Genomic DNA, 18,577 nt, shown 5'->3' on the forward strand with positions numbered 1-18,577 from the left:
TGCTGCACTATCAGAGTTGCCGTCTTTTGGTGGACATATTAAGCCAAGGTCCTGTCTGCTTTCTCAGGCGGATGTTAAAGATTCAATAGCACTCTTTCAAAGAAGAGCAAGACAGTTATCTCCAGAGTTCTGTCCAATATTTATCCACAATCAACATCACAAAAACACATTATCTGGAATATTATCACATTGTTTGTCAGAGTTTATTGTATGCAAATTCACTACGATGTTTCCAACATTAGAACAGTGACTACACTTCTAAAGTACTTAATTGGCTGTAAAGCATTTAGGGATATCTGGTGGTCATGAAATGCCACTATATAAATGCAAGTTTTTTTTTTTCATTCCCCAATAACTCAGCAGCTAAATGTGTCATACAGTTGTACGGTAACTAAGTTGGGACAAATTGCCTTTTTAAAATGGATTTTCTGGATTGGGTGACAGACAACGCTTCCTTTATTGCCTACTCCTTGCTGTCCCAAGATTGTGGTGGTAATCCTTCTACTTGAGCAACTGCAGTGCTTGTGCTGATGGCATTCCCACTACACTGTTAAGAATACAATTTCAGAACACTAATTCTTCAACAATGAAGGAATGGCAGTATTTGTTCAGGTATTACTTAAAGGATTTGAAGGTGATGGCTCTCCCATTCCTTTACTACCCTTGCTTCTTTTGATAGCAGAGACTATCGGGGTGGGATTTCTGTCAAAGTAAGTTTGCTAGTTGCTGCAAAGCATCCTGTTAATACTACTTATTGCAGTTACAGACTATGAGTAAGGGAGGGGCTGCATATAATATCTAGTGGTAAGGGCACCAAGCAAATTCCTCTCTCCTGGACTGTGATGAGTTTCTTCCATGTTTAACACAACTGCACCCATCTGCTGCATGTTCCATCACACTCTTGACTTGAGCAATATAAATGAGGAGAGTTTTTGAGTGATCAAGAACTCCTCACACAAAGTACCCAACCTCTGTTCTGCACCTATAGACACACTGTAAAATTGACTGGTCCATTTAAGCTGCTGATTCATAGTGACCCTTTCCCATTTCTATGATGTTGGAAGTTCGATCTCATCAGCTTTCAGAGATGCTATTTTGTGGTCTTGTCTAATTTTGTATCCTTTACGACTGCGGTAATATATAAAGTGCTCACTAGCCATTTTCTGTTAGCCAATTCACATCTCTAAAACTGTTCAAAATGGAAAAGATTTACATTTGATCTGGAACATAGTGTCTGTATGTAGATTCTCATAAGCTGCAAAAGTATGATTCCCCACCCTCATGATAATGGGATATACATCAGTTTATTTTGTAAAGCATTATTCTTAAGTGCCTATATGCACAATGTAATGAGATTTAACTGAAAATGTACTAGTTCTAGCTTTACTCATTAATTCTTCATATAACTATTATTTATATAATAATTTAATGATGCCTTCCGTATTGCTTTAATTATGTACATATTTTTTGCAAGAAGCATTTAAAACTTGTCCTTGCAATATAGTATATATAAATTCAGAGAAGTTGAAATATTGGTCAAACATTTTTTCACGCATCACCTGACAAAAAATGCTGGGTTCTGCATTTAGATTAGGACAAACCACAATGAACACAATTATACTTTGAGGCAAGTACAAACAAATTCTAAGTATGCGACCTTATGTTTGCCTCTTCATGCATAAACTAAACTGTCCAGATCTATTAATAACAAGCAGCCAACTTATGATGGATTAAATTGAAAAGGCTTTCATGCACAGTCTTATTATTTGCTTCCTCACCTATAAAACGTTATTTGATTAGAATTGGCCACAGTGATTAACTTTAGAATAATAGGGAATGAGCTCAATGCCTCTCTGTAGGAATTTAGCTGATACTCTGGACCATTGCAAAATGGTCCAAAAACTGCAGGATTTTCTCATGTCTTGGAGAAATTGGGAGCTCCTATGGATACGTATTGGCATTCTGTTGCTAAATTGTTTTGAAGTTGTTTAGCTTCATCCTCACATTCCACTTTGTGGAGCTACTGCTCTTGCTTCTCTCTTCGCCTAATTAGACAATTACTGTTGACCACTACCCTCACCTCCCACAAATTCCAATAGCCAGCCTTCTCTGATTTATCACTTTCAACACCCATGTGATGATGTTGCTTTCGTGGATTGAATGCAGCTACACCTTCTGGATGAGTTTTCATGTCCAAAAAATACAGCACAATTCAAACCCCAGAGGAGCAACTGTAAGGGAGAAATTGGGATATAGATTAAAATTAATTTTGAGGGCAGTGGTTTTTCCTGGGTCCCATAACAACAACAAAGCCACAGCTTTCAGTCGCCCTGAATCTAATGTAGAATTGTAAGGATGGTGATTCGTAATGTTTAGGGCTTTGGTTTAATATCTTGTTTGAAAAATGAAGGCCTATCTGTTTCTGAACAAGAGGAAAATTCCAGGCAGAAGTCATGAAATGCGAGATAATCTGGGTGTCTGAAACTATGTTACTTGCAAATCATCTCTTGCAGTACTTTTCTTTTTGCTCAGAACCCTTAAAGTAAACTGGCGAAACAATTTATGGCCCATTTGGCTGAATCTGCTAGGCTATTAAATGAAGGGTTTCTTTGCCAGGAGGTGAAGCCAAACTGGCTGCAATTTTGGATATAAAGTCTATAGTACATACATAAGCTTTTCTCATAATATGTAAATACAGATTAACAATAAAATTTATGCTGTATTTACTAGCCCAGCAACTTGTGATTGAATGCTTAATTCCAAATCAAGAAGGTACAAATTTGTTACATGCCAACATACCTCACAAAATACCTTTGTACACTTGAATGAATTTTGTCAATTCTCAGCTGGCCTTCTGGCACATTCTCACAGAATGGAATGAGATGGAAGATATACCATGGCTAAGCATGCAAAGATACTTATATTTCACCCCTCTCCTAACTACACTCAGTTCTGTTGAAGGGTCATGTGGACTCGAAACGTCGACTCTTTTCTTCTCCACCGGTGCTGCCAGACCTGCTGAGTTTTTCCAGGTAATTCTGTTTTTGTTATGCAAAGATACCTATCATATCACATGATATACTAATTGGATACTCACAGGAGTTACTGTCTCATATCAATTATAGTTACTCTCATGAGTGATAAAATGGCCTGGATTTTCAGTCAGCGGCAAAATGATGCTGCTTGCCATTATCTCTTAGAAAGCTGCCATATAGATCAAGCGAGCTCGCTGGTGTGAATTTCACATTTCCTGATATTAATTTCATTCTGCACAATCTATAGGGGATCTCTGGCATCCAACAAGTGATGTCATCAAGCAAACTAAACAGCCAATCACATTTAAGAATTTTCACAGCCAGCAATCCAGGAACTAACAAGCAGATTTTATCTATCACTCACTTCTTATAATATTGCAAAGAGCAGAATAACAATTTGAGCACAGATATGAGATGAAGGTAGAAGCGGAAATATCAAACTTCTATATTTTTTTAAAAAATTCATGGAAATAAAATGGAATGGAGAAATCTGACAATCCATAAATATAACATTAGCTTTTCGGAACAGTATTTATGAAATTAGTACTCTTAGAAATCCAGTTACATCCTATTTAACAAAGCATAGCTTTTTACAACAAGAATAATAACGTAGGAAGTTTAAGTTCACATCAATTCAGTGATCGTGAATTGAATTCTATCTGTGAGAACTTTAACAGCAACCCTGTGGAAGAGTGGGGAATCACAGGGCGATTTTGGCTTTTAACTGGCATGTGTGGATGCCAAAAGTTGCATTCAGTTTCAGAGTAACAACAGTGAAGGCTTACAGTTTTGTCTTCATTACAAAGCAAAATCAGGGCCTTGATTTCACTGATCATTTATGATTTTGTCCTGTTGCAAAAAAGTATTTTTCTTTTATGTGGATTTCCAACAGTGGCCTGGGTGAAAGCTGAAAACTCATGCAATTAAAAGAAAGGTGGCTTTGAGCCAGAAATTTTAATGTTGAAATTTTGATGTTGAAATATTCTGAATTGCTTTTGTCAGCTCGCATTTCTACAATGTTCCAGCAACATTCTTCGGAAGAAAACGTGTAAGGAGAGAAAATGGATTTTTTTTTGGTGAAAGGCCAAAAAAAATTGAAGTTGCTTTATAACAGTGACATGGAGGGAAATTTTTCAACACTTACTACCAAATGTTGTAGAATGTAACATTGTCTGGGTTTCTGGGGGCATTTTAAATTACAGTAGGGTTGACCAAACTTTGTCTTCATGGGCCACACAGTTACGCTCACAGAGCGCATGAAGACATCCTTTTTCTCTTCTACGTCCTGAGAACTGTTACTTCTATTGAATGCTGTTGTGCACCATGGGTAGGAATTCATGTGCAGTAGAGGTGTTCAATCACTTCAAAGGCAACTGAAAATTGAAGGCGGGGTAGTGCTGCAAGGAGGAGCCAACAAAGTTTTTTTTTATTCATTCATGGGATGTGGGCTTCGCTGGCTGGGCCAGCATTTACTGCCCATCCCTCGTCACTCTGGAGAAGGTGGTGGCGAGGCAAGGACTGAAGAGATGGGCAAGCGGAACAGGATACAGGGAGCAGAGTTTACGATGAGCTGAAGTTTAGACAGTACTGAGGATGCTAAGCCAACCAAGAAAACATTTGAGTAAATCTAATCTGGAGGTAACAAAGACATGGATAAGTGCTTCAGCAGCAGATGGACAAAGGTAGGGGCAGGGCTTAGAGATGGAAGTATGCTGTCTTTTGGATGGAGAAGATATGGGGGTTTGAAGTTCAACTGGGTTGAATAAGATGCGGAGGTCAACCTGGAATTGGTGGCGCAGTTGTAGGTTTAATGACGGGAGCCAAGGGTGATAGCTTTCGTCTTTCCAACATTTAATTGGAGGAAATAGTGACTCATCTAAGAGAAACAGTCTAACAGCACAAAGGCAGTGGGTCAGAGGGAGGAGTGGTGAGAGGTTAAGCTGGGCATACATCAAAGAACATGTGGAAGTTTACCCAAAGTCTTCAGATCATGTCATCAAAGTGCACTGTTTGAACAAAGAGGAGGAAAGCATGCAAGGATAGATCACTGGAGGACATATTTAAAACCAACACAACTACTAAAGATCCACTATTAGTGATAGGATTTAAGCATACAACTCACCAATGCTGGTAATTGTTTGGTTTTTCCAGTCCTTTTGTCCAGTTCAGATAGCTGTATTTGATCTAGAGGCAGAGTCTGTGGCATGATGTATTTTCTCTACTGTTGGCATTAAAATAACAGAAAATGCATCAATTTGAACTATATCAAATAAAATCATTTAAGTTAAATGTTATTACATTTGTTTTTCAATTGTGCATGCAAATTTGGCAAAATAACCAAAAATCCACTAAAAGCCACTTTGAAGGCCCATGCAACTTGATCAAATGCTGGATCATTATAAATTCACAGTCAACCTTTTATAGAATGTATACAAACTGATAAGAATCAATAGTCGAAAACAGTCTCAATTCTACGTATCTTAACTTTACTGACAAATTGTAGTAAAAAAAGTCAAAAACATGCCAGTTCAATCAGATCAATTAAATTTTTTCTATTGATACATAAATTCTATACATATATTTTATTATTTCTAAATTCTGCATTCTCCCAGAGACACTTAGCAATTTCCCAAGTACTTGGTTTAGAAATGCTGAATTTTCATCTCACGGTTCCCAATAGTTTTTACTTTAGGCTGTTCAGATAAGTAGGATTGCCAAACCCTGATTGAGGCAGTTGTGTTAGTGGAGTACTGAGGAAGTGCTACATTGCCAGGGTACCAGCTTTCATCGTACTTTCAGGTGTTCAATCAAGGTCCCATCTGCCTTCTGTATTAATCATAAAATATTATATGGCACAATACACAAAGCAGGATGTTTGGCTTATAAGAGAGGAATGTTAACATTAGTCAAAGAACAGATTAACTGTTTACTTATCCAGTTTGCTGTTTGTGGGATCTTGCTGTCCACAAATAGGTTGACATGTTTGCACTCATAATAATTCTTTGGTTTTGAAACACTTCATATCCTGGAAATTTGATAATGCGCTATATAAATGCAACCTTTTTCTAACCAAGTAAAAAGCTATAAAAAAGGAAGGTTGATGAATTTCTTTCATTTGCTATATTTTTTTCTTTCATAGGATGTTGGTGTCACTGACAAGGCCAACATTTGTTGCCTATCCCTATTGCTCTTCAGAAGGTGAAGGTGAGCTGCCTTGAACCATTGCAGTCCATCTGGTGCAGGTACACCTACAGTGTTGTTAGGGAGGGAGTTCCAGGATTTTGATCTATTGACTGTGTAAGAACGGCAATGTAGTTCCAAGTCAGAATGGTGGGTGGCTTGGAGGGGAACTTGCAGGTGGTGGCTTTCCCATGCTGTCACTGTGCATCTGTGCTGGAGGGAGTTAACATTTAGGTTGGTGGATGGAATGCCAATCGAGCGGGCTGTCTTGTCCTGGATGGTGTTGAGTCTCTTGAGTGTTGTTGGAGCTGCGCTCATCCAGGCAAATGGAGAGTATTCCATCACATTCCTGACTTGTGCCTTGTAGATGATGGACAGGCTTTGACCTGCTCTTCAGCCACAGTATTTGTATGGTTGGTCCAGTTCAGTTTCTGGTTAACAGCAACCCCCAGGATGTTGATAGTGGGGGGATTCAGCGATGGTAATGCCATTTAACATCATGGGGAGATGGTTAGTGCCTGGCACAAATGTTACTTGTCACTTATCAGCCCAAGCCTGAATGTTGTCCGGGTCCTGCTGCATATAGACAAGCCTTCGGTATTTTTGCTGAAATGTTGTCAGGGCCCTTAGCCTTTGCAGTACCCAGTGCCTTCAGTTGCTTCTTGATATCCCGTGAATCGAATTAGCCGAGGATTGGCTAATATTCATGGAAACTGCTTTAGAACTCAAATGCACTCGTTGATAAAACTATCAGAAGGAGGAATTTCACTCCAGGGATTCATTTTCCTCTGGCTTAGCTCAAGTGACAGTTCTTGGATAGTGAAAAAAAAATTCAGCTGTTTATAGCAAAAAATGGTGCATCAACAGCAACCACCAAATACCACCTGCACAAGGCATCAGGAAATGTCAGACACAATTCAGATATGCTATGCATAGGCTGACATTGTATTATCACTCAATTTCCAATGATGTATAATAAGCGCATTAAAAGCAATTTGTTTTCCACTTGGACTATGAAAAAGCTCAACGGCGAGTATTAATTTTTGTATTCTGTCCCCTATGAGAAATATTGTGTGAAAATAATGGTGGTTACAGCTCTAATGCTGCATATGAGCTAAAGCCACCACAAGAAGCATATTGACTTTACTGTATTTTTTTCTATTGCATTTTGGTACTAATACACAAAACCAGCCTACAAAATACTGATTAATATATGACACCTCCTATTCAACTAAGCACAAAAGCAGTATTGAGCACAGAAGTTGAGCACAAAAGTTAAGGAGTCTCTAGATGCCGTTAACAAGCTTCTCAGCGTGATTAATACTGTACAATGCAAAATTATTTTCAATTTGTTTCAACAGATCTCACTAAGAAGTTTGGAGTGTGTCCAGGAATATAACAGTTTAATGGATAGTTTTTGAGAGATTCATTTTGAGAGATTCAATTCAGCAAAGTGTTACTGAGAGGATATTGAATTTAGTACATAATGGTCTGATGTGCTGATGGGTGTCTTGGATGCACTCGTTTCTCCCTCAAAATGAATGTAAAGTTCAATCATATTATGATCGCTGCTACCTAGGGGTGCCTTCGCTAGGAGGTTATCAATTAATCCTATCTCGTTGCTCAATACTAGGTCTAGTATAGCCTGCCCTTTGGTTGGCTCCAGAACATGCTGTTCAAAGAAACTATCCTGAAAACACTCTGAACTCCCCATCTATGCTACCTTTGCCCATCTGATTTTTCCAGTCTATGTAGATTAAAATCCCATAGCTTTCTGACAAGCTCCCATTATCTCTTCTTTTATACTCTGTCCTATCGTGTAGTTACAATTAGGGGGCCACTTCCACAAATGACTTCTTAACTTTAACATTCCTCATCTCAGCCCAAACTCCTTCTATGTCCTGGTTTCCTGAACTTACATCATCCCTCTCATGTGCTAATACAATATTTAATTAACAAAGCCACCCCTGCACCTTTTCCTAACTTCCTGTCCTTCCTAAATGTCACGTCAATATTCAAATGCCTTTCAATATTCAGATCCCAGTCTATGTCATCCTGTAGCCATGTCTCTGTCATGGCTATCAGATCATACTTATTTATTTCTATTTGTGCTATCAGTTAATCTGTTTTATTTTGAATGCTACATGCATATAGATAAAGAGCCCTTAGTTTTGTCCTTTATTATTTTTGTAGCATCTAGCCTTAACTGTTGATTTAATCTTAGATTTGTATTCTCTGTCCTTTCTTGTCACAGTCTGTTTACCATTTCCCATACTAATACCTTTCTCTCTTGCCTTGTATCTACTGTTTGGTTTACCACATCTTCACAAATTCAATCCCTTGTCCATACTATTCAGTTTAAAACTCTCTACTTCTCTAGTTATGTGGCTCATGAGGACACCAGCCCCAGCATGATTCAGGTTTAGACCATCCCAAAGGCACAGATCCCACTTTCTCCAGTACTGGTGCCTATGCCCCAGGGAACAGAACCCACTTCTCTTACACCAGTCTTTGAGCCACACATTCATTTCTCTAATCTTATTTGTCCTATGCCAATTTGCACATGGCTCAGGTAATAATCCAGAAATTATCTTTGAGGTTCTGCTTCTTAATTTGGTGCCTAGCCTCTCATACTGACTATGCAGAGCCTCCTTCCTCATCCTCCAATGTCGTTAGTACTTAAATGGACCACATAGCAACCAAGCTTGAAGAAACCTGCCAATTTGCATGAAATGATAAACAAGATTCACAGGCTCTACAAACTGGGCAAATTCCTCAAATTCAATCCACCTATAATCAGGAAAAAAAGAAAAGTTTTAGCTGGATGGATGGAGGGCAACATTGGTTGAGTAATTTCTCGGATAATTGAGAATCCAGGGATCTAGCTACAGACACTGCGTCTTTAATTTGCAAGATCCCACTGGACAGGGTACATTCACTTTTACTTTTCTGTTACACATAAACAATGAGATCAGAAAAAGCATTTCATCATAAACTCTTTTTGACAAAGAAGTGGAGTTTTAAAAATAAGCTCGAGTTCACAAAATCATTCGGTCAAAGTAAAACCTTGGAGTAAGTACACTTAAAGTAAAGCATAGAAATCTTCAAATACTATTACTGTACCTCTTGGCACCTGCCGCCCCACAAGTACTTCCGGTTCCGAGGGCGTTTTTTACGGCATTGACGTGGCAGTGGGTTCATCAAAGCGCAGTGCGAGCCCAAATGCGCATGCGCATTGGTGCCCGCCGCTGGGCATCCTGAGTTACGGTGTAATTTGAAAACAAATCGCTGCTGCTGCCACGGCTCACCAGAAGGGGTGCTGATACCCGCGTTAGCGCATGCTCCCTGACGGCCGCCGGCCAGCCGGCGCATGACGTCGTGTTATTAGTAGACGTTCCCCTCCCCTCCCGCCGCCATGTTCTGAGCAGGCAGCTCATCTCTGTGGAAAGGGAAAAAATAATAACAAACCATAATGCTCATTCTTCGGTGAAAACAAAAAGGGGGTAGCTTCGGTCATCGCGACGTCTGTTTTCCCTTGTTCCCGGAGGGATAATCTCCCTTTTTATTTTGTTCCTGTCTGGAAGTGGCGGAGGGAAGAAGCCGGTGGCCGCTCTGGCACTCAGGTTAGTTTACAAGTTGTTTGCTTTCAGGGTGTCCGCCCTCCATCTTGACAGCGTTCAGGAATATGCGCCGGATACCGTCCGGGGGGACTTCTTTCCCCTTTTATTTTCAAAAGTATACCCTTTTATTTCTGTTGTGACTTGCTCGCGTTCAATTGAAAAATCACCCCCCGGGTAGTATGCAGCAGAGCACGATAGTCTGGAGGCGCTTTTAAATTAAATGAAGAAGCCGCTTATTATTGAATGGGATGTCTTGCGTTGACTTTAATGGTGATTAGTTCTGTGGGGGTTTGGTGCAGCTCAGCTGATGTAGTTGCTACTAGCTGCTGTCCAACGTGGCTGGATTTGTTTTAACTCATCGTTATGTTTACAATTTATATATATATATATATATATATATATAGGCTGATTTTTGCTTTTCATATTCTCCTTGTTCGAATGTTTAAACATCAAATGCACTACCCAATTCGCTTTTAATGTAAGTGGGAGGTTTGGCATTTTTTCCAGCTCATTCTGCAGTTTGCTTTTTTTGTATTTCTGTAAGTAACATTAGTAATTCATCCAAATAAATATTGTAAACCGGGGCGAATAAAATTATGATGCTTTAAGTACCCACTTTGTACGTGTTTAAGGATCGATTTTTATTTAATGCTTTTATAAAGTTAGCACATGGGATACATAAATTAGATGTCAAAACAAAATGCTATTTGTCATTGGTACCAAATAAGTTTAACTGAAAGAATACTATGTGTAATTTGCACTATATTAAGAAATCTCGTTTCTGAGCTACCTGTGATAGATATATAATGCAGTGGTGTGTATAACATTTGCAAAGCCAGTGTATTATTTTCAATCAAAACATTCATGTCAGCTGATATTTTACAAGCCTTGCCAACTGTTCTTGGGTTTTTTTTTAAAGTTTCTTTCTGTCACTAATTTGACATCTTGCAACAAAACCTGACCCCCATAAAGGCCATGAGGAAATCATAGCGAGAGTGGGCAATATGAATTCAAATGGCAAAGGTCACAAACAGACAAAAAGGCAATATCTAAGGTATCATGCTCATGATTTTTGGAAGCTACTTGAATTTTGTTCTTGTGGTTTATGTCTTGAGAATTCTCAGGAGTATTGTTGCCTCGCAACACAATGACTTTTGTTTATTATGTATATTGCCTTTTTATTTGAGATATGGTAATGACAATTAACATCTCAGCATTTTATAGGTAAACATTAACGAAAATTCAACTTTTAAAAATGGACTTTTAGAAATATAACAAGAGTTTCAGAAATTAGAATATTCAATTCATTATGAATGACTAATGTGCCTTTTAATCAACCTGTTGCTTTAATTACCACTAAGATAAATGATGACCCTGTATGTTTATTTCAAAATGCTCAACAGGGATTGTTGAATAATAATTTTGCTAGGTAGCAGAAATACAGAATAGGGAATGGTTAAAACAAGTGTTTTGGTTCAGCTTGGAACGGGATTGATTTGTACAAATTTCCTGATGCACACAAGAATGTTATAATGTAACATTTTAACATCAGTAAACAATTAAATAATTGTTAATTAAACAATTAAATTTAATTGTCAATTAAACAATTAAATAATAAACAACAGTAACAATTTAACATCAGTAAAATTTTATAGCAATTGCTTTTACGAACCTGGGTCTACATTATATATTATAAAGCTTTATTTTCAGGTGATAGGAAGCTAACCAATAAAGGGGGTACAATCTCACTGATTATATTACTGGCCTATTAATCCAGAGGCATAAACTAATTAATGATGCAGAGACTTGAGTTCAGTTTGCACCATGGCAGCTGGGAAATTTAAATTCAGTTAATTGGTGACCGAGAAATTACCAGGTTACGTCTGGTTCATTAATGTCCTTTAGGGAAGGAAATCTGTCATCTTATAAGGTCTGGCCTGTGTGTGAATCAAAGCCCATAGCAATGTGGTTGACTTAACTGCCTTCTGTAATGGCCTTGCAAGCCACTCGGTTTTACTTAAGGTGGCTCAGTACCACCTTCTCAAGGGCAATGAGGGAATAAATTCACATCCCATGAATGAATTGCCAGGGGCCATGTACAATGTAAGCTTAATAGCAACATTTAAAGAAAACTCAAACTTAACATAAAATTAAATGTTAGGAGCGCACAATGACACATGAGGGATATTGAAAAATGTCATAACCAAGGGAGCTTTGCTTTTGTGGTTTATGATTGCAGTGCTTGCTCTCTAAACTTATTGTATCCCTGTAACTTGCTCTCAACTATCTTATTCTCTTTGAAAGGTTAGATATAGGAAATCCTTTTCTTGGGGTCATTGTCCCTTGTCTTTCTCTTTTTTAAGAATTGTTTAGCTCATGCATCAACATACTATGTAGTTCTCCGCCTCGCTGGGTTGCAATTGTAGCAGGCTGAGAACTTGTACATTGATTCAATTAGTCAGAATGTAGCATAAGAAAACTGAAATTTTACAATAAATATGCCCAACCCCAAAGGTTGTCAAATTGCAATATTTTAATATATGTATAGACTATATATTACATTATATGTTAAATATGTATTAAACTGTTACTTCTGGAGACATATTGCAGCTGTTTGGTTTCTTTGAGCTCTAATTAGACTTTTGGCAGCTGAAATGGATGTGTATTGTGATCAGCCTAAAGTGAATTATATCCTCCATAACTTGTTAATTTATCTATGGTATGTTGGTGGCAGAGCCTAATTTGGTTGTCATATTGGCTGTTTCCCTCTGGTATTTTAGATAAGCAGTAGATAATTAGCATTTATTTTAACTTTTTTTATCCAGCAAGTTTTAACTAAATTCTGACCACTTTCTGATTTGATAAATGGATGTAATCATTCTGTGCCAAGCTCTTCAACAGGTGGGGTGACATTTACTGTGCACCTAATTACAATGGTAATGAGCGTGTAGGGGCCTTGACAGTAGTATTTTTTCCCTGAAAAAGCACCTTACTTGATAAAACATGTGTATTTTTGTTGGTATTTGTAACCTAGCCTTTTTATTATTGTGCCAGTTCTTAACCCTCCTTCTAAAGGTATTAACTCATTGCTTGGCTACTGTTTGAAGAACATTTGGTTTTTTTTGTACCGCTCACAAGTAGCCATTCTTCACAAGTGAGTCCAGACAGTGTTGGCAGCTTATTAGCACTGAATCTGATCCTATCCTTACTAAAGTGTACATGTGCTTTTTCAGTGTGAGTCACTTGAGTGCCTGGAATCAGGAATTGTGACTGATTTTTTTTCTTATCTGTTCATGGGATGTGGCATCACTGGCTAGGCCAGCATTTATTGCCCTTGTTCAGACGGCATTTTAAGAGTCAACCACATTGCTGTGAGTCTGGAGTCACGTGTAGACTAAACCAGGTAAGGACTGCCCTAAAGGGACATTAGTGAACCAGATGGTTTTTTACAACAATCGGTAATGGTTTCTTATTCATCATTAGACTCCTAACTCCATATTTTATTGAATTCAAATTTTATCATCTGCCATGGTGGGATTTGAACCCAGAGCATTACCCTGGGTCTCTGGAATACTCATCTAGTGACATTACCACTATGCCACCACCTCCCAGACCAAGGCAGCTGAAACCATTTTTGCCCCTGTTGCTGCCTATTGAGATCAGCAAACTTGAGATAGACCAAGAATTAAATCTGGATTCTCTCGACTATATGGCTGAACTAATGGCTATATTGATTACCTGAGCCATCAGGGCAGGGCTTGTAAACACTCTTTACCTACATTGGCTCCTGGTCCAGGAAAGCTTTGTTTTTTTTTAATTTACATCCTTCCATGGCCTTGACCCTCCCTACCTCCGTAACCTCCCAGTCAACAACTCTAAGAAATCTGGCCTGTAATGTATACCCCACTCACTTCACTGCACTATTGACAACTGCACCATCTAGGTCCTAAGCTCTGGAATCCTCTCCCTAAACCACCCCCCCCATCTCTCCACCTTTCTCTTCTCCTTTAAAAATCTTTTTGACCAAGCTTTTCATCACCCATCCTAATTTCTCCTTTGGTTTGTTATCGCTATTTGTTTTATTACATTCCTTGGGGCGTTTTACTACATTAAATATGCTATGTAAACACAAATTGTTGTTGTAGTAATTGCAATTTAAATGCCAGCAGTAGCTCTTGCATATTGACACATTTTCCTTTGTTTTTGCTTTAGTTTACCAAAATCTCCCAGTTTCAATGCTTTCAGGTTAGCGTCTGCCCATATCACTGAACCAAGATCACCCTGGTGAAATCATAAATGTTAGAAAATGTGATTGATGACAGTGTGTTGTCCCAACTCCCAACACACTACAGCATTTGATATGGTCAACCACCATGATGTCATCATCTATCGCCTGTTGCCCAGACCCATGGAATTTCCAGCAAAGCCATTGTTTCCGGATCCAGCAATAAACTCTGTGGCCTTGTTACTGATTCTATTCACTCCTAAGCCAAGCTATCTTAGGTCATGTATATCTTTGGTCTTGCGTTTGACTCTCAGCTAAACTTCAAGCACCACTTACCTTCCAGCCTCAAAATGTGTGCTCTTATCTCTACACCATTACTCTATTCCACTGCTGCTGATATATTTTTTCAGGCTTTTGTCATCTCATGATTCACGCTGGGAACGCATACGACAGTCTGTTCAAACTCAATTAGCTATATCTTATACAGCAGTATATGTTATATAACAGAATTCTGTAGAAAGTAACTCATCTCCTGACTCCCCAAAGCCTGTCCACAAGGCACAAGTCAGGGGTTTGATGGAATACTCTATTTGCCTGGATGTGTGCAGTTCCAACAACACTCAAGAAGCTCAATACCATCCAGGGCAAAGCAGTCCACTTGATTAGCACCCTATCCACCACCTTCGGATCCACTTCCTTCACCACCGGCATACAGTGGCAGCAGTGCATAGCTGATGCCTTGCAGCAGCTCACCAAGGCTGCTTTGAAAGCACCTTCCAAACCTGCGACCTCTACCACTCAGATGGACAAGGGCAGCAGATGCATGGGAGCGCCACTTCCTGAAAATTCCTCTCCGAGCCACACACCATCCTGACTTGGAACTATATCATCGTTCCTTCACTGTCACTGAGTGAAAATCCTGGAACTCCTTTCCTAACAGCACTGTGGATGTATCTACACCGCATGGACTGCAGTGGTTCAAGAAGGCAGTTCAGCACCTCCGTCTCAAGGGCAATTGAAGATGGGCAATAAAAATGCTGGCCTAGCCAGTGGCGCCCATGTCCCGTGAAAGATTAAAAAAGATAAACCTGCTTGGCCATCACTCCCATCTTTACTGACCTAATTCAACCCCTGTTCACCAAATCTTCATCTTATTGTTTTATCGCCTTGTCCTAGCCTTATCACTGCAACATCTTCCAATCATAAGCCTCCTCCTGCATCATTTGGTCCTCTAACTCTGCCTTTTCCATATTCATCCTTTTTACCCCACAATGGGCAGCAAAACTTGGCCTAATGCTCTGAAATTCCCACCATATATTTCTTGCCTCCCCATGTCTGCTTCTAAGTTTTAAATCTCAAAACATATCTTTTAGACAATATTTCAATCACCTGTGTCATTGTCTACTACTTTATTTCTTATGTATTTTTTTTTTTCTCTCCTCTGTAGAAAGCACCTTGGGGCCTTTTCTGTCTTAAGGCACAATATAATTGTAAATTGTTGGCCTGTATTAGCTAATGGATCTTCATTGCTGTGGTGGCGAGAACACTATATATATTATCTCAGTAGCTGACAGCTAGAGAGGCTTAAAAAAATGAAGCCAAAGTTCCTGCTTCCACTTGTTAGTGAATGTTGCTCAAAATGCTTCTGTGTGGCCTTTGTCTGAGAACGTAATCAGGCTGTGATTCCCTTGGTTAATTACATTGCTGAGACTCATTGTTAGGACCACATAAAAACAATTCGTCACCAAAGCATAAAGACGCTGGAGCTTACGCTTCAGGATCAGTGATGAGACCGAAAATAAAAAGAATTCTCTTATCAAACTGAAAAAGAACAAAGTTGTCATTTAGTCTCATGTTTGGTTGGATATTTGAATTGAACTAATCCTGACCGACTAAAGAGCTGTGTGAGAAAATAGTTGTCATTGAATGAAAAATAATGAAGTCAAATCAGCAATGATGTTCAGAATAACGTCAGCAAGCAATAAAATAGAGACTATTGTGTAGTTATATAGGGGATTAACAGATTGCCCATTCACCTTTAGTTTTGAACTCGGCCTCAATTGGTGTAGTACAGTTTTCTTCTGTCAATTAGGGGCCATATGAAATGAGTTTGGCAGACTGAGTCCAGTTTTACTGAATGCAAATACACAACACAACTATCCCATCATTTGACACTAATGAGAAATCTTTCCCAGGCCAAAATAATGTTTTTTGTGACAGCTGGAAAATTTGTTACTGTGTTCTTTGGTTGGCATTAAAGTACATTTTGGTACCAAAGTTTGAGGCACTTCACTCTGAATATTGCCAGTATTTAATTTTGTCTCTGTACTAAAGTGTAAAAGGTTTCTACATTTGTCAGTTTCAAAAAATAATGCTCATTTGTAGTTCTTGTTGCATTTTATTCTAGTAAGTACATGGTGCATGTAATATAGAAATGCTCACTCGTTCCCCTGTAGCCCTACGAAGAACTAGAAAATCACTGAAAGAGCTACTCAGTGGATGTCTGACTGGTTCAGTTGAACCAACTAGCAATTCAGCATCCTTTTCATACATGCCTGCTCATGCAAAGCAGGCATTCATTGATCAAGTATTTATATCTGATTGGCTACATCACAGGACAGAGTACTTGGTCCTGACAATGAACATTGGTGCCAACTATAGATGAGACTTTCCTACTTGTATCTATGTAAGCCTTTTGATTTTTCTCAGCTGTAGGGTTACTGTGAAGGCCAAGACCAAAGAGGCAGGATATGAAGTGAGACTATGGTTTTACACTTGTTTTTTTTTCCTTTTGCTCATAATTCATTGCTATCTTTAATACCCTCTTATTTGATACTGTAAAATATAGAAGAAAGTGAAAACAACTAGATTTCTGTTTCTTAAATTGACTTTGTGTCTAGTTTTATGTCTTAGAAATTCCTGAACAGTCCACCTGGTCTTTTTTGTCTTGGAATATGTGATGGCTAGTTTGGCTGTTTATTGCCCATCCCTAGTTGCCCTGGAAAGGTGATGATGGACCTTTTATTTTGAACCACTTTTGACCTCATGCCGATGGTGCTCTCCTAATATTGTTAGATAGGGGAATCTCAAATATTGATCATGATTAAACAGATATAAGCCCATGTCAGGGTGATGTATGATTTGAAGGTGGTAATGTTTCTGTGGCATTGTTGCTCTTGTCCTTCTCAGTGATGGAAATTCCAGAGATGTTGTAGAAATAACCTTAATGAGTTGCTGCAGTGCATTCCTGTAATTCAGTGCTTCCCAACTATTTTCCAACCCCGTTTTAAAACTTGAAAATTAATGTGACCCCAGACACCAGTAAAAAGCAAAACAGCAATAAAGCAGCGTAGTAACATTCAGCGTATAATTATTGAAGTTCTTCACATGTTATAGATCCACATATAAATATGAAAATCAGTGTTTTAAAGCACTTTGTAAAAATGTTATTTTATGTACTCATTGGTCCAGAACTTAATCTGATCTTGGCCAGGAAGCAGTGGATACTACTGACATTCGTGTTTGCATTTTGCATTACTGTTCTATGGCACTGTCACACCAAGGCCCTCTAAGGGCTATCTTGATATCACTGATTTTAATGTGAGATGAGTCAAATAAACTTAATTTTAATGAGGATTTCAAATGGCACAAAATAATATTCACAATCCGAGAGGTTGCAGTTTCACTGTGAATTCTGCTACACGCAATGCAGCTTCAAAATAAAATGAATTTAATTCACAAGGTAAGTACTTATGTGAAAGTCGAGCTGTGCTACTCTGAACGCAGAGCAGGGCTTTGAGGAGAGTACTTCTGAAGGGGCATAGAACGTAATATGAGACAGTTGCTGGCCACCTGAGGTTTCAGCCAAGCTCTCCATATTCCCCTGGTGACCGAACACTCGGTGAAGCACCTCTTTCCCCTTCCCCCCACAAGCACACTGAACAATCTCACTCTTCACTCCCCTCGCCCCCTCTTTCCTCCCTCCTCAAGTGCGCACACTAATCAGCCCGTTTCCCCACAAACACACGCTCGTGCTCTCATGCACACTCTCCTCTTAGGCCATCCCTCAGGATCAAGGGTGACTTGTTTCCACTCTGGTTTGATGGGTTCTGAAATGGCTGAAAAGTCCGATGCATGATCTGCAGACTCTGCCAGGTGGGTGAGGTGATGCTTGAAGGGTCAGGCAGATGAGGTGTTTAGAATTGTGTGCTGTCTCTCGAGGTCTTGACTTCACCTCCAAGAGACTTCGTCCAGAGCATCCAATGTGTTTGGTGCCTTTCCGAAGAAACCTCTCCACCTTGGTTGGTTACAAGCCAGGAACTCCCATGAGTCAATGGCCATGTTTGAGCGATGCTTTGTGGACATCCCTAAAGGGCTGTCCTCCTTCAGGAGCTTGGTGTTAGGCCTCTGAATGACATGTCTTACCCAATGAAGTTGGTTTTGAGTGATTAGCGCCTTGATGCTCGGCATGTTGGCTTGGGAGAGGATGCTGCTGTTAACTGCCTTTCTTGCCACCG

General features: G+C 39.2%; 2 protein-coding genes across 14 annotated transcripts in view; one reads left to right on the forward strand and one right to left on the reverse strand.

Annotated features, from left to right (window-relative positions):
- ascc2 (activating signal cointegrator 1 complex subunit 2) overlaps positions 1-9,480 on the reverse strand; it is a 61,920-nt gene extending 52,440 nt beyond the window's left edge. The window contains exons 1-3 of one of the 2 annotated variants that reach the window (XM_078554096.1): positions 9,339-9,359; positions 5,158-5,256; positions 4,180-4,432 (exon numbers count right to left, since the gene is read on the reverse strand). In XM_078554096.1, the coding sequence (XP_078410222.1) occupies positions 4,180-4,374 (195 nt within the window). In that variant the 5' untranslated portion in view covers positions 4,375-4,432; positions 5,158-5,256; positions 9,339-9,359. Of the gene's footprint in view, positions 1-4,179; positions 4,433-5,157; positions 5,257-9,338 lie in introns of both variants that reach the window. The other variant, XM_078554097.1, reaches the window with a different exon arrangement.
- Positions 9,481-9,602: 122 nt separating this feature from the next.
- The window catches only part of mtmr3 (myotubularin related protein 3), a 100,966-nt gene continuing 91,991 nt past the window's right edge, over positions 9,603-18,577 (forward strand). For 11 of the 12 annotated variants that reach the window (XR_013578192.1, XM_078554085.1, XM_078554086.1 and 8 more), the window contains exon 1: positions 9,604-9,838. The gene's annotated coding sequence lies outside the window, so the exon portion shown is untranslated. Of the gene's footprint in view, positions 9,839-18,577 lie in introns of all 12 variants that reach the window. The other variant, XM_078554094.1, reaches the window with a different exon arrangement.

Source organism: Cetorhinus maximus, chromosome 12, assembly GCF_964194155.1.
Source record: "Cetorhinus maximus chromosome 12, sCetMax3.hap1.1, whole genome shotgun sequence".
Classification (NCBI taxonomy): domain Eukaryota; kingdom Metazoa; phylum Chordata; class Chondrichthyes; order Lamniformes; family Cetorhinidae; genus Cetorhinus; species Cetorhinus maximus.